At 38.3% G+C, this 24,675-nt stretch overlaps 1 protein-coding gene across 1 annotated transcript in view; it reads right to left on the bottom strand.

Annotated features, from left to right (window-relative positions):
• The window catches only part of VWA8 (von Willebrand factor A domain containing 8), a 366,373-nt gene that overhangs the window by 207,288 nt on the left and 134,410 nt on the right, over positions 1–24,675 (bottom strand). Inside the window, exons 17-19 of the mRNA XM_043579664.1 lie at positions 20,348–20,463; positions 5,310–5,416; positions 2,149–2,255 (exon numbers count right to left, since the gene is read on the bottom strand). Coding sequence (XP_043435599.1) covers positions 2,149–2,255; positions 5,310–5,416; positions 20,348–20,463 — 330 coding nt within the window. The remainder of the gene's footprint in view (positions 1–2,148; positions 2,256–5,309; positions 5,417–20,347; positions 20,464–24,675) is intronic.

The following is a 24,675-nucleotide window of genomic DNA, read 5'->3' as shown; positions in this document are numbered from 1 at the left end:
CTTTACTTCAGTGGTATAAAGACCATATTTAAAAAATCAATTTCAGGGGCACCTGGGTGGCTCAGTGGGTTCAACGTCCAACTCTTGGTTTCAGCTCAGGTTATGATCTCGTGGTTTTGTGAGTTTGAGCCCTGCATCGGGCTCCATGATGGCAGTGTGGAGCCTGCTTGCGATTCTCTCTCTTCCCCTCTCCCTCTCTGCCCCTTCCCCAGGTGCACTGTCTCTGCCTCTCTCAAAATAAATAAATAAACTGTAAAAAAATCAATTTCAATACAATGTGGCAAAGGGACCTCAGGGCATAGAATAGAATGGTATAGAAGCCCCTAAATATTTAAGAGACAGTGGAGATTACTGCTTCAAAATGAAGTACAGCATAAAAGGAAGCAACATATGCAACAAAAGCAAATTTGATCAAAAGCCATGGTTCCTTGAATTGATACAGCTAAAATTTTTCGTTAATGGTTAATTCACAATGCTTTATGAAGAAAAGGTACATTTGGAGACAGGCTGCAGAAAATCCCTCAGGGCCACTGTGTAAAGTTCATAGCAGCCCTGTGGTCCTCAAAGTCTGTGTCACAAACACCATGGCAACAGACAGTGTTCAAGGGCACAATGGCCCTCCCTGTTACTGAATTTTCTACATTCTTAAACGCTGGGAAGTCTTTTCAACCTTTGCTACCATGGACTTTTTCAAATTGTCACTTATAAGATTTCCTGATTCGTTTTTCTTTATTCCTCTTGACTACATGAACAGAGTACATTACTATCAATGCTTGGGAATAGTATATTTTCTTTACAACCATATTTCTGTCTTTCTTGATAGGCAAGATTCTTTTCCCTCTGTATCCTAAAAGTAACTTTCTTGTCTGCATATTTGTCTACTGCTTGTGTTAGAGCATTAATGCTTCAGAAGAAAAATCAGACCTATGTTATTAGTGGGCCATAGAACAAATACAAAATAAATTCAGGTTATGCTTTTCCCTTTGTCATAGATAGTAATTACAGTTTTGACAGATTTCAAAATATTTAATCAATATTTTTATTGAGGAAGAAAAATTTTCCCAGATACCTTCTGCATTGTTAATATCATATAGGGATATAAATTATGGTACTAACTGAACAACAAATATGGGAAATGGCAGCAAAAAAACTTTTAATTTTTCTAACTCCTTAATATAGTAAAAACAGCAAGTAGAAGTTCTTCTAACGTAATGTAAGGTTATTATTTACATGCAGATTAGGGACAAATTATTAGAGAAAAATTTAAATATATAACCACTTGACATAAAATCTGGAAAAGGAAAATCTCCTTTTATAGTATGGGTAATTTTCTCTGGAAAACATTCTTATTAAAGTGAATGTCTACACTAAAGCTTTCTGGGTATACACTTATTTGGGGGGCTTAGTGGAAGGTCTGTAATTATTGATTAGTTTACAAGTGAGAAATTATCTACCTTTCTCCCTTAAAAAAAAAAAAGGAAAAGAATAGGAAAATATTAGGACCTTTCAGGGAAAGGAAAGGAATATGAGAAAAAGAATACATAGGACACATCCTCTTTGAACTGTTGAGATAATTTAACTGACAGGAAAGCAAAGGAGAGGATGAGTATTAGTTCCTTTTGTTCTTAATTTCATGATACATTCATTTTATTTACTTGGAGTATAGTGCATGTGCACATAGAAACATATGATTCTCGTCACAGCAGCAACTCTTCCAATTTTCAAGTGTCTTTGGAATGAATTGAAAAGTTTACAATGCCTTAGTAAAAGATGTTCCGGGGCACTTGGGTAGCTCAGTCAGTTGGGCATCCGACTTCAGCTCAGGTCATCTCATGGCTTGTGGGTTCGAGCCCTGCGTTGGGCTCTGTGCTAACAGCTCGGAGTCTGGAGCCTGCTTTGGATTTTGTGTCTCCCTCTCTCTCTCTGTCCCTACCCCACTAATGCGCGCTCTCTCGCTCGCTCTCTCTCTCTCTCTCTCTCTTAAAAATAAATAAACATTAAAATTAAAAAAAAAGTTTCAACATCTAATTTTGCATCATGTGAATTGAACTTGGCAAATTATAAAACTAATTAAATATCAGCTTCACTGTGGAGTTGATTACCACAATGTAAGAGGTGTTATCCATAAACGCAAAGCAGTGATCTTACCTGAATGTTGTCATAGAACAGAACATCAGGCACTTTCATTCTCTCCCGGGCATTATAGATCGGTGCAGTAACAGCTCCAATCCTCAGAGATCCAGAAGCTACTTCACCTAAACATTTCCCACAGGATAGAGGATTACTCGTAGCATTGTCCGCAGAGAAACCAAGTCCAACGTGACATAATGCAATACAGCATCTTTAACATCTTGTGGGCTCATTAAGGACTTCTAAATTAACATCTAAATGAAGTAAGCTTGAAGGTGGTAATAAAACACCAAAGCTCTACATAAAATGTTTAAAATGTTGCAAAATATAATAAAACTTATTTAAAATAAAGTATGTAGCAAACAGCATATAGACACAATTACAGAAGAACTGCTCCCCCCACCAGAACTCAGTCAAGCCGCCTTCATAAGCTTCTTTTATCAGAGACTATCACATAAACAAGGCTGAATACACATTCAAAAGCTCTGAAGTACTTTGAATATTTGGGAACCTACCCTTTGAAAAAACTCCAAATGAGAACTGCCTAGAGTTTTAGGAAAAAATATTGACTAACCAACCTCCCCACCCAAGACCTCTCAAATTACTATTTTCCGGGATGGTCCAGGAGATCTGTATTTTCAAGTAAGAACCCCATGTGTCACACTGTTATTCTGTGATAATTACTATTTTATTGTCTTCTATTTTCTTTATATAGTTGGTCTGGAATAGAATATGAGTTCCTTAAAACTAAATAATAAATTTGAAGTCACGGAACACCTCTCATATGTATTTCTATAGTAAAGAGATATACATGTTCACTGCCTAACATATTCCAAGGTTACCAATCATAACATTAATAGTGGTAGTTGTTAAAGTAACATCGATGATCACAACAGAAGCCATAATTTATTGAGGACCTTCTACAGTCCAGATCTCAAACTAGAAGCTTCAATGCTTTCTCATATAATTTCATGTAATTCTCTTAACAATGAGACAAGAATTATGAGGAAGCTAAGGACATATATTAAGTAATTTGCTTAAAGCCACCCAGCTAACATGGGTAGAGCTAAAAATAGAACTAAGTATAATGTTCTTTCTGCCGAGTGGGGTATGTTTACTCCTTTGACTCCAAATAATATTCCATCCTGTGGAAATACTGGAGCAAGCGGACAGATAATTACAATGCCTAAACAACTGACCTGTTTTCTCCCTGACCCCGCCCCACTTCAAATAAGAAAACTGCTCTTTTGTGCTAAAGCATTTTGAAAGACCAGGGAGGGGGGTGGGGGGAAAGCAACATTTGTGTTTGCAGTGCTGTGAACTATTTTGAGCTAAAAATAATGAAACTGTCACCCTGTTTAATCAAGTGCTGAGTGCCACACGTTTGCCAAAGCAAAGTAGACCTCTCTCTCCAATAGATCCTTGACATTTCCCTTTTATTTACAAGTTCTATAGAGAAGAACGATGAGCTGTCACGCTGAGAATCTATTGTTTATTTACTACCATCAGGTCTCTGAAACAGACCCAATATAAAACCGTACAGAGAAAGACCAGAATTGTGGCAGTGACTTAACTGCATACTTTCATGTTGAGATGACAAATACAATTTCAGAATCAAATAGCATCTGATATTATCTATGGTTTAGTTAATGGAACACATCTGTTCAGTTTGGTTTTGGGCTTTAGAACAATGTAATTCACCGAACTCACATTGGTTGTTAAAATTTGAAGCTTGAAAAGGGAAATGCGCTCAGAGAATGGTCATACTTATACTTCCTAGGAGAAAGGTGGCTAGCTGTGTCTGCTAAGAAATCTCAGGATGGCATTATTTGGGTCCATTTGTCAAGGTCCTCAGTCTCATAGACTCAAAACCTGATTTTGTCATGTCAACTGCCAACAAACCTAACTCCCAGGAGAATATTATTAAACACACATATTCTGATCTATACATAAATTCTGATATAGAAAATAAGAATTGAAAATACTACAACACAATGAAAACTGCAACTTTCCTATGGACCACAGGGTACACTCGTTACCATTGCAGCATATTATTCAGAGGGGGAGACCTACACGGAAAGCCAAATCCTCGTCAGAAGTTTATTCGGTGAACCTTGTCCTTCGAACAAGGAGAGTACATTAAATGAATTCTCCTCAGGAGAGATGACATCAAAGATAAATGGAACCATATGAGTCAAAAGTCTTTTAGGTTCCTTATCCCCTACGCAAGGCACAGATGGGAACTGCTGACACTGACCTGGTACCAAGACTGAACAAGAATCTACAGTCAGAACGACACAGTCTTTCTTTGGATATGTTAAAAGGTTTAGTCAAGTAACATATGAGTCTCCAGGCCCCAGAGTTATTCCATCTCCTTGAGGTGGCTGGGCCTATCTGTGCCCAGATCCATTGGTATGTGGAGTTTATAATTTTACTCTAAAAAAGTCATCTCATTTCTTCAACACCAAATTCCTGTCTTGGTGTAGCCCCAACTATTAAAAGCATCTATTACAAAGAGAGTCACAATAAGCCCTCATTAGACAGTGGTCACACGGATTTTTCATACAACAGGTAATTACCTCAAAACATAGAGAACCTTTTGTTGTGTTTTAATTGAAGAACAGGCAACATTTATAGGAAGGGGTAAACCTCCCTAAAATTATACTTAAATGGTTATCCAGAAGAAGAGAATCACAAAAGACAATAAGGGTGGAAATAGAAAGATAAGAAGGCATGAAATTGTACTCTGAATATTATTTTAGTCCACATCAAACTAGAACAGTTTCCCAAACATATCCTGCAGGGCACCAGTGGTCCTCAAAACGTAAATGTTGTGCAAAGGAAACAGAATTCTAGATTCTACGGTGAAATACGTCTGGAAAAAAAGGTAAAACAAAATCACGTAAGTTTATTTATGGCAGGGATTCTCAGGGCCTTGAACAGGTTTGTCTCAATTGTGATGGAAGGACCAGTATCTGGTATGCATTGAAACAAAGGAAATATTCTAAGATCTAACTTGTATGTGGGTTTCAACTTTTTTTTTTAAGGAAAGATTCATTCTTCAACCCAATGCATAAAACAAAGTAGATGGAAAACAAAACCATTTTTATTGAAATTAAAACAATAATACAAATATCTGATAATTACTATTTCACTTAAGAAACAAATTTAATACTTACACTGATAATCCTCCAATTCTGGTTCCTGATTATTATCAGCACTTATTTCTATTGCAGCATCTGCCAGGTTTTTTTCTAATGCTGACCTTGCAAGGCTTGGTAAGAACCTGGTGGATGGGGGGAGGGGGTGGGGAAGGATATAATGTAAAGTCAAAGGTTTCTGTGATTCCTAAATATCTTTTGGCACGTACCCATGCAAACTCTTTCTCTCCTCCCTCTCTATCTCAATATAACCATTTATGGAGTGTCAGTCTTGCTCTGTGAAACCCATGAAAAATTTTGGAATATAAATTTCAAGCACCTGTGAAGATGAAGTATGTTTGTTGAACTCCTTTAATAAGTAAAATTTATGTGTAATTAGCAGTATTCATTTATATACAATATTTTATAGGACAAGACTTAAAATAATTTACTTCTTAAAATGGATTTAGTGTGCCTCATAAATCTTGTTTAACTGTTTAACTGGATTATCAAATTTTCTTAAATAGATAAAATAACGCTTTAACCTGCTCCAACCTGGCAATCAGAAATTCAAATTAGTGGAAGCAGATTAATGATGTTTACTTTCTAACACAAATTACTGAATTTAGGGTTATCCAGCTTGGTCTTTCCTTCATTTAAAAAAAATACACCTGCTTGTCTATTCTATATGAATGTTGTCAAAATAATAATCTGGTGAGTGACAGAGGCATTCTTCATCTACAGGTAGATTGTGCGAACATCATGAGCTTGGATGATGAAAATGGAGTTTCCCAGCCACACAAATAAAGTTATATCTGGAACTTATGATCCCAAGTGAGCCCACAGAACTACTATAAGCTAACCACTGTGTGCCACGATATTCCAAATAAACATACTAAGAACATAACACTTCTAATTTAGGCTTTCCATAGCTCTAAATCCTTGGTGGTGGTTCCCACAGCCTTGAGTGTGCGCTCAAATAAAAGAGACGTTGGTGTGAGTGAGAAGGCAAATGAATGAGTGTGTGAAGAACTGATAGATTTCCTGACCATGTGATATAATCCACATATCTGACACTATCTCCCACCTACTGCATCATTTTGGTCCCAGGCTATGATAGGGGGATTTCTATAACTCTAGGTCAGTAGCTCATTGGTTCAGCATCAAGTAGGACTTACTGTTGCTCACCTCTGACCTTTCATCACCGTTCTTAGACTGTGTCCAAAACCAAGGCCTCACCTTCTCTCTCAGACCCAATAACTGGGCTTTTATCTTGTTTCCTGAGCCCTTATCTTGGCACCATGCCCCCCTTTCCTCTCTCCTCTACACCACAAACTGGAGTCTGGCCTGGTAACATTAGGCCTGCAGCTCCATCTCTATTACTTCCTGTCAGACCATCGTGATTGACAATAACCACTTGCAAGCTGAGACTCCATCACTATCCCCCCAAACCCCTTTCATCTATACAGTCTGCCGTCCACACATTCTCCTTTGCCCCTGTACTGAAACATTTCTAGATTGCCCTCCAAAGCCCGTAGAGAACTGCAAAAGGTATGCACGTCTCCCTTCCAATAGCAGTGGCAGGCATTGCTTGCCAATGTGATACTCTTTTCTACTGAGCTTGAACATGTTTCCGAACTGTTTTCAACCTCACACCCAGATACAACTACCAAATAATCAGAGGTAGTATGGAAGTTGAAAATATCCCACTTCTAGAACCTACATTTTAAAAGACACTGGCTCAGGGCGCCTGGATGGCTCAGTCGTTAAGTGTCAGACTCTTGGTTTCGGCTTTCATGAACTCACAGTTTGAGTTCAAGCCCTGTACCAGGCTCTGTCCTGACAGCACGGACCTGCTTGGGATTCTCTCTCCCCCTCTTTCCCTGCCCCTCCCCCTCTTGTGCGGTCTCTGTCTCTCTCAAAATAAATAAATAAATGTAAAAAAAAAAAAAGATACTGGCTCATCCCACAAATGAAGAAAATAAAGTGTGTCAGGTTGTATTAGGTCAACCTTAATTTTTTCTAGGTTTCAACTTTTTTCTAGTTAACGGCTTCTTTTCCTATTGCTCACTGATATTTTCTACTTGCTTTTTCCTCTCCTTCTGTGGGCTTTCACAGAATAAGTGAGTGAATGAATGAAACATCACTCTTTCTGTCCTACTTCCCTATAACAAAAACAAACCCATACTCTGCTGTAAAGTTTTCAAGGGTATTTATCACTATTAGGAGCACCATAATGCCTTTTTAAAATCATTATTGTCATTAGCTTCATTTACTATCAGTAAAAATAGAACTGGAAAGTCTCCAGTCTCTAGGGTCTTGGTTGAACAAAAAACTAAAGAAATGTTCAACCACATTCTAGGAAACAAAAACAGAGGTAGTTTCCCTAGGCTAACTGAAAATGAGATACAATCTTTGGATTAAGGAGTAAGATGGGTTTCTTAGGATGACAGTATGAGAAGCTAGAGTAAGGACAGGGATGTTCCCAAATTACCAGTGCAGGAAAGAGAGGTATTACTATTAGTAGTAAGAGTGGGAGAAAAAGACTGTGGGGGTCAGGGGCTATCAGGTAGACTGTGATTTCTTTTAAAAAAAATTTTTTTTAATGTTTATTTATTTTTGAGACAGAGACAGAGCATGAACGGGGGAGGGTCAGAGAGAGAGGGAGACACAGAATCTGAAGCAGGCTCCAGGCTCTGAGCTGTCAGCCCAGAGCCCGACGCGGGGCTCGAACTCCCGGACCGCGAGATTGTGACCTGGCTGAAGTCGGACGCTTAACCGACTGCGCCACCCAGGAGCCCCACATTTATTTATTTTTGAGACAGAGAGAGACAGAGCATGAACAGGGAGGGGCAGAGAGAGAGGGAGACACAGAATCCGAAACAGGCTCCAGGCTCTGAGCTGTCAGCACAGAGCCCGACGCGGGGCTCGAACTCACGGACCGTGAGATCATGACCTGAGCTGAAGTCGGATGCTTAACTGACTGAGCCACCCAGGCACCCCGGTAGACTGTGATTTCTATTTAGAGAGTGTAATTAATTAATTGATACCTGTGATTTTAATCTTAAGTTTATAAACAGCACTTGAATATTTAAAGTAACTTATGGCTCATTCTATTTATAAAGTTAGTTCATTATCTTTGTGAGTTAATTACTTTTCTGGAAAGGTTTTGTTTGTTAATTAAGCTATCTGAAGTACTTAAAAGGAAATAGCATACATAAAATTTATCGGCAAATTTCAAATATTTGAAGACAGTTAATTTAGCCAAGATATTTGGAAGATAAATGGAACCAAACATTTTTCAAAGGCCTATAAAAATAATTCATATCTGCTAGGCTTATAAGAGTAAGTTGAAGAACAGAAACATGTAAAGAATATCTAGATTTTTGAAATTATACCCTTAAAACACTGAACAGCAATTGTAAAGCCAGAAATAAATCACTAGTTTCTCCAGAAAGAAAAATAATTTTTCAGAACAAAAAATACACATCAATGATAATCCTTATAATCATTTAACACTGTGTATGATTAGTTCTATCAGGCTTAATGATTTTTTAAAAATTAATTGGTTAATAATGTAAAAAGAGTGAAAATTTTATATAGATGTCATTCATTTTATGTTACAGGGAATTCTTGAAAAATATTGTCTGTAAACTGAGTTTTTGGTGACTGGGAAAATTTCCTCATTACCTCCATGTCAGAGACTGTTAATCTTCATTTCTAATTCTTATAGCTCTGCCTAAAGTTTCTATGCTAAAGGATCATTAGCCCAAGATTTTCTATAAGCAGATAATGTAATGGAATACAAAATACTTGGATGGAGTAGAACCCTTGTTATAGGAACTTCTAATTAACTCTTCCACAATAAAAGAACTTTTAAAATGTAAAATACCTAATAACTTCCTAATCTTCTAAAGTTTCTTTCCTTTGGCTTCTTAGGTTTTCAACTATCCAGAAAATTAAATATACATCTAGCTCCAAAACTTGGTGTACATATTATAGGATATGAGGATAAGGCACTTAGCGAACCATTCCCTCAGATGAAGAAATGTTCCAGTCTGAACTCAACTGCCATACACAAGTAAATAAAAAAAAATTTTTTTAAGTTTATTTATTTTGAGAGACAGAGAGAGAATGTAAACATGGGAGGGGCAGAGAGAGAGGGAGAGAAAGAAAATTCCAAGCAGGCTCCATGCTTGTGAGGAGCCCAACATGGGGCTCAATCTCACAACCTGAGCCAAAATCAACAGTCAGACACTTAACTGACTGGGCCACCCAGGCACCCCCAAATAAATGAAAAGTACTTTAAAAATTCAATTAACAGGATTTTTTTAATGTTTATTTATTTTTGAGAGAGAGAGAGATAGACAGATTGTGAGTGAGTAAGGAGCTGAGAGAGATGGAGACACAGAATCTGAAACAGGCTCCAGGCTCTGAGCTGTCAGCACAGAGCCTGACGCGGGGCTCGAACTCACAAGCTGTGAGATCATGACCTGAGCTGAAGTTGGTCACTCAACTGACTGAGCCACCCAGGCACCCCAAAATTAACAGGATTTTTAAAATCCAAGTTAATACTTAATAAATTTAATGTTTAACAAATTTAAACTAGAGAATTTCTTTGGATTGTATCTGCTAAATAATAGATTTCATTAATATAAATTATGTCAACTTTTTAAAAAAAATGTTTATTTATTTTATTTTTGAGAGACACAGACATAGCCTGAGTGGGGGGAGGGCAGAGAGAGCGGGAGACACAGAATCTGAAGCAGGCTCCAGGCTCTGAGTTGTCAGCACAGAGCCCGATATGGGGCTGGAACTCATGAACTATGAGATCGTGACCTGAGCTAAAGTCAGATGCTTAACTGACTGAGCCACCCAGGTGCCCCAAATTATGTCAACTTTTAAAAATTTTTTGGGGGGGTGCCTGGGTGGCTCAGTCGGTTGAGCGTCCGACTTCAGCTCAGGTCATGATCTCACGGTCTGTGAGTTCAAGCCCCGTATCTAGCTCTGTGCTGACAGCTCAGAGCCTGGAGCCTGCTTCAGATTCTGTGTCTCCCTCTTTCTCTGCCCCTCCCCTGCTCATGCTCTCTCTCTCTCTGTCTCAAAAATAAATGAAAATAGAGTTGCGGCAAGATGGCGGCTTAGGAGGACGCTGGGCTCACCGCACGTCCTGCTGATCACTTAGATTCCATCTACATCTGCCTAAATAACCCAGAAAACCGCCAGAGGATTAGCAGAACGGAGTCGCCGGAGCCAAACGCAGACGAGAGGCCCACAGAAGAGGGTAGGAAGGGCGGCGAGGCGGTGCGCGCTCCACAGACTGGCGGGAGGGAGCCAGGGCGGAGGGGCGGCTCGCCGGCCAAGCAGAGCCACCGAGTCTGGCTTGCAAAAGCGGAGGGGCCTGACGGACTGTGTTCCCACAACAAGCGCGACTTAGCGTCTGGGAGGTCATAAGTTAACAGCTCTGCTCGGAAAGCGGGAAGGCTGGAGGACAAAGGGAGGGAGAGCTGCTGAGCCCCCTGACAACAGAGCTCAGTTTGGTGGGGAACAAAGGCGCTCGCCAGCGCCATCTCCCCCGCCCATCCCCCAGCCGAAATCCCAAAGGGAACTGGTTCCTGCCAGGGAACTTGCTCGCTCCGCGCAAACACCCAACTCTGCGCTTCGGCGGAGCCAAACCTCCAGCAGCGGATCTGACTCCCTCCCGCTGCCACAGGGCCCCTCCTGAAGTGGATCACCTAAGGAGAAGCGATCTAAGCCTGCCCCTCCTGCCCCCGAGCACCTTGCCTACCCACCCCAGCTAATACGCCAGATCCCCAGCATCACAAGCCTGGCAGGGTGCAAGTAGCCCAGACGAGCCACACCACCCACCCCACAGTGAATCCCGCCCCTAGGAGAGGGGAAGAGAAGGCACACACCAGTCTGACTGTGGCCCCAGCGGTGGGCTGGGGGCAGACATCAGGTCGGACTGCGGCCCCGCCCACCAACTCCAGTTATACACCACAGCACAGGGGAAGTGCCCTGCAGGTCCTCACCACGCCAGGGACTATCCAAAATGACCAAGCGGAAGAATTCCCCTCAGAAGAATCTCCAGGAAATAACAACAGCTAATGAGCTGATCAAAAAGGACTTAAATAACATAACAGAAAGTGAATTTAGAATAATAGTCATAAAATTAATCGCTGGGCTTGAAAACAGTTTACAGGACAGCAGAGAATCTCTTGCTACAGAGATCAAGGGACTAAGGAACAGTCACGAGGAGCTGAAAAACGCTTTAAACGAAATGCATAACAAAATGGAAACCACCACAGCTCGGCTTGAAGAGGCAGAGGAGAGAATAGGTGAACTAGAAGATAAAGTTATGGAAAAAGAGGAAGCTGAGAAAAAGAGAGATAAAAAAATCCAGGAGTATGAGGGGAAAATTAGAGAATTAAGTGATACACTAAAAAGAAATAATATACGCATAATTGGTATCCCAGAGGAGGAAGAGAGAGGGAAAGGTGCTGAAGGGGTACTTGAAGAAATCATAGCTGAGAACTTCCCTGAACTGGGGAAGGAAAAAGGCATTGAAATCCAAGAGGCACAGAGAACTCCCTTCAGACGTAACTTGAATCGATCTTCTGCACGACATATCATAGTGAAACTGGCAAAATACAAGGATAAAGAGAAAATTCTGAAAGCAGCAAGGGGTAAACGTGCCCTCACATATAAAGGGAGACCTATAAGACTCGTGACTGATCTCTCTTTTGAAACTTGGCAGGCCAGAAAGAATTGGCACGAGATTTTCAGGGTGCTAGACAGAAAAAATATGCAGCCGAGAATCCTTTATCCAGCAAGTCTGTCATTTAGAATAGAAGGAGAGATTAAGGTCTTCCCAAACAAACAAAAACTGAAGGAATTTGTCACCACTAAACCAGCCCTACAAGAGATCCTAAGGGGGACCCTGTGAGACAAAGTCCCAGAGACATCACTATAAGCATAAAACATACAGACATCACAATGACTCTAAACCCGTATCTTTCTATAATAACACTGAATGTAAATGGATTAAATGCGCCAACCAAAAGACATAGGGTATCAGAATGGATAAAAAAACAAGACCCATCTATTTGCTGTCTACAAGAGACTCATTTGAGACCTGAGGACACCTTTAGATTGAGAGTGAGGGGATGGAGAACTATTTATCATGCGACTGGAAGCCAAAAGAAACCTGGAGTAGCCATACTTATATCAGACAAACTAGACTTTAAATTAAAGGCTGTAACAAGAGATGAAGAAGGACATTATATAATAGTTACAGGGACTATCCATCAGGAAGAGCTAACAATTATAAATGTCTATGCACCGAATACCGGAGCCCCCAAATATATAAAACAATTACTCATAAACATAAGCAACCTTATTGATAAGAATGTGGTAATTGCAGGGGACTTTAATACACCACTTACAGAAATGGATAGATCATCTAGACACACGGCCAATAAAGAAACAAGGGCCCTGAATGAGACATTGGATGAGATGGACTTGACAGATATATTTAGAACTCTGCATCCCAAAGCAACAGAATATACTTTCTTCTCGAGTGCACATGGAACATTCTCCAAGATAGATCATATACTGGGTCACAAAACAGCCCTTCATAAGTTTACAAGAATTGAAATTATACCATGCTTACTTTCAGACCACAATGCTATGAAGCTTGAAATCAACCACAGAAAAAAGTCTGGAAAACCTCCAAAAGCATGGAGGTTAAAGAACACCCTACTAACAAATGAGTGGGTCAACCAGGTAATTAGAGAAGAAATTAAAAAATATATGGAAACAAATGAAAATGAAAATACAACAATCCAAACGCTTTGGGACGCAGCAAAGGCAGTCCTGAGAGGAAAATACATTGCAATCCAGGCCTATCTCAAGAAACAAGAAAAATCCCAAATACAAAATCTAACAGCACACCTAAAGGAACTAGAAGCAGAACAGCAAAGGCAGCCTAAGCCCAGCAGAAGAAGAGAAATAATAAAGATCAGGGCAGAAATAAACAATATAGAAACTAAAAAAACTGTAGAGCAGATCAACGAAACCAAGAGTTGGTTTTTTGAAAAAATAAACAAAATTGACAAACCTCTAGCCAGGCTTCTGAAAAAGAAAAGGGAGATGACCCAAATAGATAAAATCATGAATGAAAATGGAATTATTACAACCAATCCCTCAGAGATACAAACAATTATCAGGGAATACTATGAAAAATTATATGCCAACAAACTGGACAACCTGGAAGAAATGGACAAATTCCTGAACAACCACACTCTTCCAAAACTCAATCAGGAGGAAATAGAAAGCTTGAACAGACCCATAACCAGTGAAGAAATTGAATCGGTTATCAAAAATCTCCCAACAAATAAGAGTCCAGGACCAGATGGCTTCCCAGGGGAGTTCTACCAGACGTTTAAAGCAGAGATAATACCTATCCTTCTCAAGCTATTCCAAGAAATAGAAAGGGAAGGAAAACTTCCAGACTCATTCTATGAAGCCAGTATTACTTTGATTCCTAAACCAGACAGAGACCCAGTAAAAAAAGAGAACTACAGGCCAATATCCCTGATGAATATGGATGCAAAAATTCTCAATAAGATACTAGCAAATCGAATTCAACGGCATATAAAAAGAATTATTCACCATGATCAAGTGGGATTCATTCCTGGGATGCAGGGCTGGTTCAACATTCGCAAATCAATCAACGTGATACATCACATTAACAAAAAAAGAGAGAAGAACCATATGATCCTGTCAATCGATGCAGAAAAGGCCTTTGACAAAATCCAGCACCCTTTCTTAATAAAAACCCTTGAGAAAGTCGGGATAGAAGGAACATACTTAAAGATCATAAAAGCCATTTATGAAAAGCCCACAGCTAACATCATCCTCAATGGGGAAAAACTGAGAGCTTTTTCCCTGAGATCAGGAACACGACAAGGATGCCCACTCTCACTGCTGCTGTTTAACATAGTGCTGGAAGTTCTAGCATCAGCAATCAGACAACAAAAGGAAATCAAAGGCATCCAAATTGGCAAAGATGAAGTCAAGCTTTCGCTTTTTGCAGATGACATGATATTATACATGGAAAATCCGATAGACTCCACCAAAAGTCTGCTAGAACTGATACAGGAATTCAGCAAAGTTGCAGGATACAAAATCAATGTACAGAAATCAGTTGCATTCTTATACACTAACAATGAAGCAACAGAAAGACAAATAAAGAAACTGATCCCATTCACAATTGCACCAAGAAGCATAAAATACCTAGGAATAAATCTAACCAAAGATGTAAAGGATCTGTATGCTGAAAACTATAGAAAGCTTCTGAAGGAAATTGAAGAAGATTTAAAGAAATGGAAAGACATTCCCTGCTCATGGATTGGAAAAATAAATATTGTCAAAATGTCAATACTACCTAAAGCTATCTACACATTCAATGCAATCCCAATCAAAATTGCACCAGCATTCTTCTCGAAACTAGAACAAGCAATCCTAAAATTCATATGGAACCACAAAAGGCCCCGAATAGCCAAAGGAATTTTGAAGAAGAAGACCAAAGCAGGAGGCATCACAATCCCAGACTTTAGCCTCTACTACAAAGCTGTCATCATCAAGACAGCATGGTATTGGCACCAAAACAGACACATAGACCAATGGAATAGAATAGAAACCCCAGAACTAGACCCACAAACGTATGGCCAACTCATCTTTGACAAAGCAGGAAAGAACATCCAATGGAAAAAAGACAGCCTCTTTAACAAATGGTGCTGGGAGAACTGGACAGCAACATGCAGAAGGCTGAAACTAGACCACTTTCTCACACCATTCACAAAAATAAACTCAAAATGGATAAAGGACCTAAATGTGAGACAGGAAACCATCAAAACCTTAGAGGAGAAAGCAGGAAAAGGCCTCTCTGACCTCAGCCGTAGCAATCTCTTACTCGACACATCCCCAAAGGCAAGGGAATTAAAAGCAAAAGTGAATTCCTGGGACCTTATGAAGATAAAAAGCTTCTGCACAGCAAAGGAAACAACCAACAAAACTAAAAGGCAACCAACGGAATGGGAAAAGATATTCGCAAATGACATAACGGACAAAGGGCTAGTATCCAAAATCTATAAAGAGCTCACCAAACTCCACACCCAAAAAACAAATAACCCAGTGAAGAAATGGGCAGAAAACATGAATAGACACTTCTCTAAAGAAGACATCCGGATGGCCAACAGGCACATGAAAAGATGTTCAGCGTCGCTCCTTATCAGGGAAATACAAATCAAAACCACACTCAGGTATCACCTCACGCCAGTCAGAGTGGCCAAAGTGAACAAATCAGGAGACTATAGATGCTGGAGAGGATGTGGAGAAACGGGAACCCTCTTGCACTGTTGGTGGGAATGCAAATTGGTGCAGCCGCTCTGGAAAGCAGTGTGGAGGTTCCTCAGAAAATTAAAAATAGACCTACCCTATGACCCAGCAATAGCACTGCTAGGAATTTATCCAAGGGATACAGGAGCACTGATGCATAGGGCCACTTGTACCCCAATGTTCATAGCAGCACTCTCAACAATAGCCAAATTATGGAAAGAGCCTAAATGTCCATCAACTGATGAACGGATAAAGAAATTGTGGTTTATATACACAATGGAATATTACGTGGCAATGAGAAAAAATGAAACATGGCCTTTTGTAGCAACGTGGATGGAACTGGAGAGTGTGATGCTAAGTGAAATAAGCCATACAGAGAAAGACAGATACCATATGGTTTCACTCTTATGTGGATCCTGAGAAACTTCACAGGAACCCATGGGGGGGGGGGGCGGGGAGGAAAAAAAAAAAGGTTAGAATGGGAGAGAGCCAAAGCATAAGAGACTTAAAAACTGAGAACAAACTGAGGGTTGATGGGGGGTGGGAGGGAGGAGAGGGTGGGTGATGGGTATTGAGGAGGACACCTTTTGGGATGAGCACTGGGTGTTGTATGGAAACCAATTTGTCAATAAATTTCATAAAAAATAATAATAAAAATAAATAAATAAAAATATTTAAAAAAATAAAATAAAAATTTTTTGCAAAACTCAATTTCTTTTCAGTACTTCAATATGGAATGAGGTCACTAAAAAAAGGAAAAAACTTCATGTGTCCATAATTTTTTTTTCCTTCCTGCAATTGTGCTATCTTGAATAGAAGGTTAGTAAAAAAGGTTTTTGAGTTTGTAGCCTTGCTAAAGTCAACAGATAATGAATAAACAAGATAGCTGTTTTACTTTTTTGCAAAGTGTCATAGGGTGGTGACAAAGAGAGTTTTATTGTGGTCAGGTGATAACACTGGAAAAATTAGTTGACTATTTAATTCAGTAAAATATTTATGAGTGTTAAAAGTGAGTAATTTTAAGTTTTTGAATTTTTTTAACTATGAAATATTGCAAGTATATAGAAAATTACAGAGGATATTAAATAGTCTATTAATCTCTTTTCATCTCTGGAGGTAATTCTCACGCTGAAAGTGTTATGTATCTCTCCTGTCCACATTTTTATTTTGCTATATTAGTATGAATAAAACTATATTGCATTTTTGTCACATTTAGCATTTTTATACATGACAACATATCCCAAATTTCCTCTTGCAAACTGCCCATTTTCTGCTTGATATTACAGACAGATCTACTTCATTTTAACTAATGTGTACTATCTCATTATGTGAATATGTCAATTTATATATTCATTCCCTACTGATGGATAGATGGGTTGTTTCCAATTTTTCACTGTTACAAACAATGATGCAGTGAACATTCTTACATATGCCTCCTTATACATTCATTTAAGTCTTTCTCTGAGGTGATATCAAGAAAAAGAATTGACAAATCATAGAGTATTAATATACTTAAGTATAAAGATAATGTGAGGTAACTCTAAAGTGAGGAGACTTTCATCCCAACAGCTTTAATAGAATTCCATTTTCTTCTATTGACAAAAAATGTTAATTTTTACAGGTAAAAATTATAAAAGTATGAAATGATAGCTGATTATTGTTTTAAAATCTCATTTCCCCAATTAATAATAAAGTTGAACATCTTTTCAAATATTTATTGGTCATCTGAATTAACTTCTGTGCATGTCTATTCATCCTTTGCCCATTTAAGGTTGATCCTTTCATCTCATTAATTTGGATACTTTATAGTCCCTGAATAACAATCCTTTTGTGATTATAAATTTTATCAAACATCTCTTAGTTTGTGGCTCATAACTTGTAGACTGGCTTATAGGGTTTATATCATATATACATATTTTACTTTTTTGTAAGGGATAAAATGGGTATTTTTAATTTTTAACCATTTATTGATAAGTATGTCCATTCCCACACTGATTTATAATGCTACTTCTAATATATACTAACTTTCCACAAATACATGGGTCTGCTTCTGGGCTCCATAGTCTATTCTAATAATTCATTTGTCTTTCCTTGTACCAATCCCATCCTGTAATAACGAATATAGCTTCATAATGGATCTTGGTATATCTGATAAAGTACAACTCCTCAATCTTCCCCAAAACTTCCTTTGTTATTATTTCCATGATAATTTTGAGATCAGCTTGTCAAATTCTATATAACCTTGGTGGAATATGACCAAATAATAACTATATATAAGTTTGGAGTATAATAGCTTTATAATTCTGAATCTCCCTTTTCATGAATATGGTATAGCTTCCCTTTTATTTAAGTCTTTATGGCTTTCAATAAAGATTTATGCTTTCCTCCATAAAAGCATTACATATCATTAGATTTGTTCTTAGGTGCTCAAAGATTTCTACTATTATTTTGAATAGGATTATTTAAAAAAAAAAGACTTCCTCTGTTGATTGTTAGTAGAATATAGAAAAGTCGCTGATATGGATTTATAAGTCATCTCACTAATCTCTGTTCTAATGATTTATAGATAGTTTCTCTTGATTTTTTTTTATTTTGAAAGAGAGAGAGAGAGATTGAGAGGGGGAAGTACAGAGAGAGAGAAAGAGAGAGAGAGAGAGAGAGAGAGAGAGAGAGAGAATTCCAAGCAGGCTCCAAACTGCCAGTGTGGAGCCTAACATGGGTCTTGAACCCATGAACTATGAGATCATGACCTGAGCTGAAACTAAGAGTCGAATGCTTAACAAACTGAGCCACCCAGGTGCTCCTTTTGAATTTTTTATGTAGCCAATTAGATAATTTTGGGCAAATGCTCTGACTGAAAGGACAGATAGGTGACATTCTTGTTCTATTCCTAATTCTAAAGGAAATATGTGTATTTTATCATAAATATGTTTGCTCTAAATTTGGGGTATATACCTTTTATCAGATTGAAGAATTTTCCTTCTCTTCATGGTTTACTAAGAATATTCCTGGTTTACTAAGAATTTGGTGTTTTTGCTTTGGTTTGTTTTTAGGTTTGGTTGTTAGGTTTCATCAAATCCTTTTTACTCATTTATTAAAATAATATTTTTTATAATTTGTTAATATAATGAACTAAAAAACAGAATATTAAACTTCCTTCACATTCTTGAGATAATTCAAAATTGCTCATGATTTTATATATATATATATATATATATACACACACATCCATATATATGTGTATATATGTATATATGTAATTAGTTAGAATTAGTTTGTTAGCATTTCTTTTAAAACTTTTGCACCTATTCCATGATTGTGATATGTAATTTTCCTTTCATACATTATTCTTGTCTGGTTCAGTTACCAAAATCATACTAGATTAAAAGTGAATTGCTGTTTGTCTGTTCTTTGGAATGGTCCGTAAAATGCTTTGGATTACTAGTTTTTCAAAAAATTAAAGACACTGGAAAGGAGCTTTATTTTAGCTGGATACAGAATAGAGAGAACAAATTTAAGTTGCAATGCAGTAAGTTTACTTAAACTATAAGAAAAATTGTCCACCAAACTGAAGATTGATAGAAGGCAATTATAAATTCTCGTAAGCTGAAAATAGGTTCTTTTAATTCCTTTTATATATCAAGGAATGAATGGACAATAGTCAGAACCACCATAAAAATAATTGCCAGATTATATGAAAAGAGCCTAAAAGAAAACTCTGGGCTTATTGGGTATTGTTATTAATCCTTTCTTTTATTATTATTTTAAAATAGGGGTGCCTGGTTTGCTCAGTTGGTTCGAGTGCCCAACTTCGGCTCAGGTCATGATCTTACAGATCGTGGTTTTGAGCCCTGTGCAGGGCTCTGTGCTGACAGCTCGAAGCCTGGAGCCTGCTTTGGATTCTGTGTCTCCCTCTCTCTCTGCCCCTCCCCCACTCACATTCTGTCCCTCTCTATTTCTTGAAAATAAATAAAATGTTAAAAATTTTTAAATGTTTATTATTTATTTGGGGGGGGGGGCAGAGAGAAAGAGGGACAGAATCCAAAGCAGCTCCAGGCTCTGAGCTGTCAGCACAGAGCCCAATGCAGGGCTCAAACCCACAAACTGTGAGATCATGACCTGAGCCCTGAGCCAAAGTCGAATGTTTAACTGACTGAGCCACCCAGGTGCCTGTTAAAAAAATTTTTTTAAATGATTTCATGCAAGTGTGATTTTGTAAGAAAATTCTTTAAACCAATATTTTATAATAATTTCCAAACAGGTATAAAAGTATTATTAGTATAGACTGAAAAGACATTAGTTTTGTTAAATTTAGGCAACAGAACAGTATATCAAGCATGGAAGGTTCCAAAGCTAATTTGGGAGATGCTCAGTGTAGTGCATAAGAACACTAGCTCAGAAGACACACAGCATTTGAATCCCAAATCCACCTTTACTTCTTCACTACTCTGACAAGAGCAAGTGACTTCGTTTTCTTATCTGTAAACTATCTCTTAAAATTGCTGTTATGTGTACGATAAAATATGTTCTAAAAACTGAACACAAGGTTGAAATAGCTACATATTCAGACAATACATTCTCCAGGCCTGTGAGAACTGACTACCAATTAAACTTACATAATCATTTTAGCAAAGACCCAGGAGCTTGAATTCAGTGAGAAAGGGGAATATGGTTACCTGGAAAGGCAGGCTTTAGTAACTGCACTGTGAAGATTTTCATGAGGGTACTGTGACAGCCGACGACAAATCCGCAACAGCTGTCTGGTAGATAGTGATGCTGCCAATGACTGGGCCTATCAAAAGACAAGGACAGCCTGATGACAGTCTTGTTTCTACCTGCTGAAAGTCCCTTTAGATGAGTATCAGGGCACAGCTCATTATTCCTGATGGACAAGGCCAGACTTAAATATATACTGTTAATGAATTACAAATAAAAATAAACAAAAGCCAATTTACACTTTAAAAATCCTGAAAGAGGGGCGCCTGGGTGGCTCAGTCGGTTAAGCGTCCGACTTCGGCTCAGGTCATGATCTCACGGTCTGTAGGTTCGAGCCCCGCGTCGGGCTCTGTGCTGACAGCTCAGAGCCTGGAGCCTGTTTCAGATTCTGTGTCTCCCTCTTTCTCTGACCCTCCCCTGTTCATGCTCTCTGTCTCAAAAATAAATAGATTAAAAAAAAAATTTTTTTTAAATCCTTAAAGATAGATTTTTAAAAAACAATCTATAAAAAGTGTGTATAAGTTAAATTCGACAGAAGTGTTTTCATTGAGCTAAGTGCTGTATACACACATTTTGGGGGTTGGGGGGGAAGAGGTTGGAGGAAGGAAAGATGTTACATAATACAGTTCACACCTGACTTACAAATAGCTTTTCTGTGCCATGAATTATTTGTTCTCCCCCCCCCCACCGCCTACACAAAGCTGCACTATTAAGATATCCTGAAAATGCTTAGAGCTTTAAGTAAATCGATGGTTTCCAAAAGGGAGAAAAGGAAATGTGGACAGTTCAGGTTGCTGATCACAGAGATGTCAACCAGTGTTATCACTTGGGCGGCAGCTTGCAGTTTGAAACCCTTTCCCTACACTGTCAGGATAATTCCACTTTTAAAATTAATAGAGCTGCTAGTATAGAAATCAAGACATGTGAGTACCAATAATATTTGTTGTTGATTTTGAAATTATCTTAGTGGGCAGCATAATATAAAGTTCATAAGCTTTGGAATCAGACAAATCAGGCTCCCTCCCATGTACTAGCTTGGTGGGTTAGTTAACACCTTAAAGTCTCGGTTTCCTTATCTTTAAGTTGGCGATAATACTGCCTTTACCTTTAAGATTGTTGAGAGGGGTTTAATATCCAAAATCTATAAAGAGCTTATCAAGCTCAACACCCCAAAAAACAATTCAATTAAAAAATGGGCAGAAGACATGAATAGACATTTTTCCAAAGAAGACATCCAGATGGCTAACCAGACACATGAAAAGATGCTCAACATCACTCATCATCAGGAAAATACAAATCAAAGCTACAATGAGATACCACCTCATACTGGTCAGAATGGCTAAAATTAACAACATAGGAAAACAACTCTTGGGGAGGATGTGGAGAAAGGGGAACCTTGTTACACTGTTGGTGGGAATGCAAACTGGTGTCACCACTCTGGAAAACAGTATGGAGGTTCCTCAAAAAGTTAAAAATAGAACTACTCTATGATCCAGCAATTGAACTACCAGATATCTATGCAAAGGATAAAAAAATACTGATTTGAAGGGATACATGAACCCCAATGTCTGTAGCAGCATTATGAACATTAGCCAAAGTATGGAGAGAATGCAAATGTCCACTGACTGATGAATAGATAAAGAGGTGGTGTTTATATTCAATGGAATATTACTCAGCCATAAAAAAGAATGAAATCTTGCCATTTGCAATGCTGTGGATGGAGCTAGAAAGTATAATGTTAAGCAAAATAAGTCAGTCAGAGAAAGACAAATACCATAGGATTTCACTCATTTGTGGAATTTAAGAAACAAAACAGATGAACATGGGGGAAAAAAGACAGGCAAATCATAAAATAGATTTTTAACTATAGAGAACAAACTGAGAGTTGCTGGGAGATGGGTAGGAGGATGGGTTAAAAATGAGTAATAGGTAAGTATTACAGAGGGCACTGGTTTTGATGGGCACTGGATGTTATATGTAAGTGATGAATCACTAAATTCTACACCTGAAACTAATATTACACTGTATGTTAACCAACTGGAATTAAAATAAAAACTTGAAAGAACAAAAAAGAAAGAAAAAGGACAAAAGAGAAAATTGTTCTCTTAGCAGAGGTCAGTCACATGGATGCTCAACAAATGTCACCAATTATTATTAAAAGTCAGCCTCTTCAAAATGAAGAAAATCTAACAGGAAGGTGATGTGACCTACACTTTAGTATGAATTTAATGTATCAGATTATTACTGGATTTAGATCAGCAGCATTAGGAAACAGCAGTTTTCACTGAAAACCAGAAGAGAGAAGAACTTTTAAAGAACAGGCCAGGGTGAAATGAGGGCACATGTGACCCCTAAGGGAACACAGAAGAGGACTCCAAGACGTGCACAGAGGGTTCAGGATGGATGGTGGTAGGATGCCACAATGCCAGAGACACAGTTTATTTGCTTGTTTCCACATTTCACTTGAGGTGATTTCTGCATGTTCCAAGGAAGAACAAAAGGAAGTGATTTCTCTCCCTTGGGTATTTCACGGCTCCATGAGATGCTGTTATGCTAATACTAGAGTTGTATTTCAGCTACAACATAGGTTAACGAGTCCTCTGGGGACTAGGTTGGGAGCAAGATCACCATTTACAATGTACCCTTTTTTCTATTAAAAAACACATTCGATGTCTCAAAGAACTCATTTGTAAGCAAACATTTGGTTCATCCTTGTTTTCAACAAATTTGCATTCTAGACATGGAGGCAATATTTAAATATAAGAAAGTAGGAATTGCAATTCAAAATAGCATATAATTTAATGCCAAAGCAAGTGAAGCACTTGACAACTGCTATAGGGGCTTAAAATTAAATTGTTCAAGTGGGCAGGAGAAAGGCTATGAACAAAGGCATGAAAGCAAAAGAAACAGAAATCGTGCAGACTGTGAGGAAACCAGCCCAGCTCTATCACAGGGTCTTGCTGGAGAACTTGCTTCTAAGTAACAAAGACCTGGGACTGACCCCTGGAGGAGTTTGGCTTTACCCCGAAAGGCAATAGGACTTCTTTTGTGCACAAAGTGGTAATATGATTTTAGAAAGATTAATCTGGCAGGAGCATGCAAAGTAAGTGAAGGACGGGGGGAACTGAGACAGGAAACAGAAAGCTCCTTCAATGATCTGTCTATAAAATGATGAGGTACTACAGTAAGGTCACTGGCAAAAAGGAGTAGAGAGAAGGAATCAACAACTATTTCAGAGAACTTGGCACCTGATGGATATGAGAAAGAAGGAAGAAGGGAGGATAAGGTTATTTCAGCCAGTATGATTTAAAGTATCAGAAGCCTAATATGATTCAGCAATTCCCATTCTTAACACCTGGGTCCACAAAAGTTCCTATTTTCATCATGGAAAATGTATGACTAATGACTCCAACCCGAGCATTCTCATGACAAGAGTCCCAATAAACAGTACAGTAACTTCCTAGTATACAATATTCTAATCTCATCCAAGAATGACATTGAATTCAGGCTTCACATTTCATTCCAGTGATCGGTAAGGACTTTCTCATGAATTTGAAAAACACGAGCTTTCTCAGTTGATAATACCGAAATGCTTTATGATAACATCCAGTGTCCAAAAAATCAGAACAAAGCTTTATGTTGAGCCATTTAAGTGTTGAATAAAGGGTTTGGTTATTTCTTCTCTCACATTATCAATTAGAAATTGAGAATGCACTTTAATTACAAAATTCCTAACATGTTTAACGTTTATAACATTACATTTCTAAGTGCAGTGTCATCTTGCAAAAAAGAAAGTGAGGATATGAGCACATTCTCTTAGTTACCATGGTTATGGAGTTTAAGAGCACACTTCAAGGGTTTTTTGTATTAGCATGATTAGTACCAGTAATTCAGCTTAAAAATATGAAGGTTTTGATCAGAAATTTTTTCAAATAAATTCTCTCTTTTTCCTCTTAAAGAATTATTTCTTTTATGAAAATGTAACATTCTCTGGGAGAGAAAACTCTAGGGACAATGTGTTAATAAATTAGTAATTAGCTGATTAGTCATTTCATTCATTCATTCATCAAACATTTATTAAGTGTCTCTTATGTGCCAGGCACCAGGCTGGGAAACGGGAATAAAAGAATGAACACTGGGGCACCTGGGTGGCTCAGTCGGTAAAGTGTCCAACTTCGGCTCAGGTCATGATCTCACAGTTTGTGGGTTCGAGCCCCGCGTCGGGCTCTGTGCTGACAGCTCAGAGCCTGGAGCCTGCTTCAGATTCTGTGTCTCCCTCTCTCTCTGC

The sequence above is a fragment of the Prionailurus bengalensis genome, chromosome A1 (assembly GCF_016509475.1).
Source record: "Prionailurus bengalensis isolate Pbe53 chromosome A1, Fcat_Pben_1.1_paternal_pri, whole genome shotgun sequence".
Classification (NCBI taxonomy): Eukaryota; Metazoa; Chordata; class Mammalia; order Carnivora; family Felidae; genus Prionailurus; species Prionailurus bengalensis.
The sequence above is the reverse complement of the archived record's forward strand: the minus strand, read 5'-3'. Positions and strand labels throughout refer to the sequence as shown.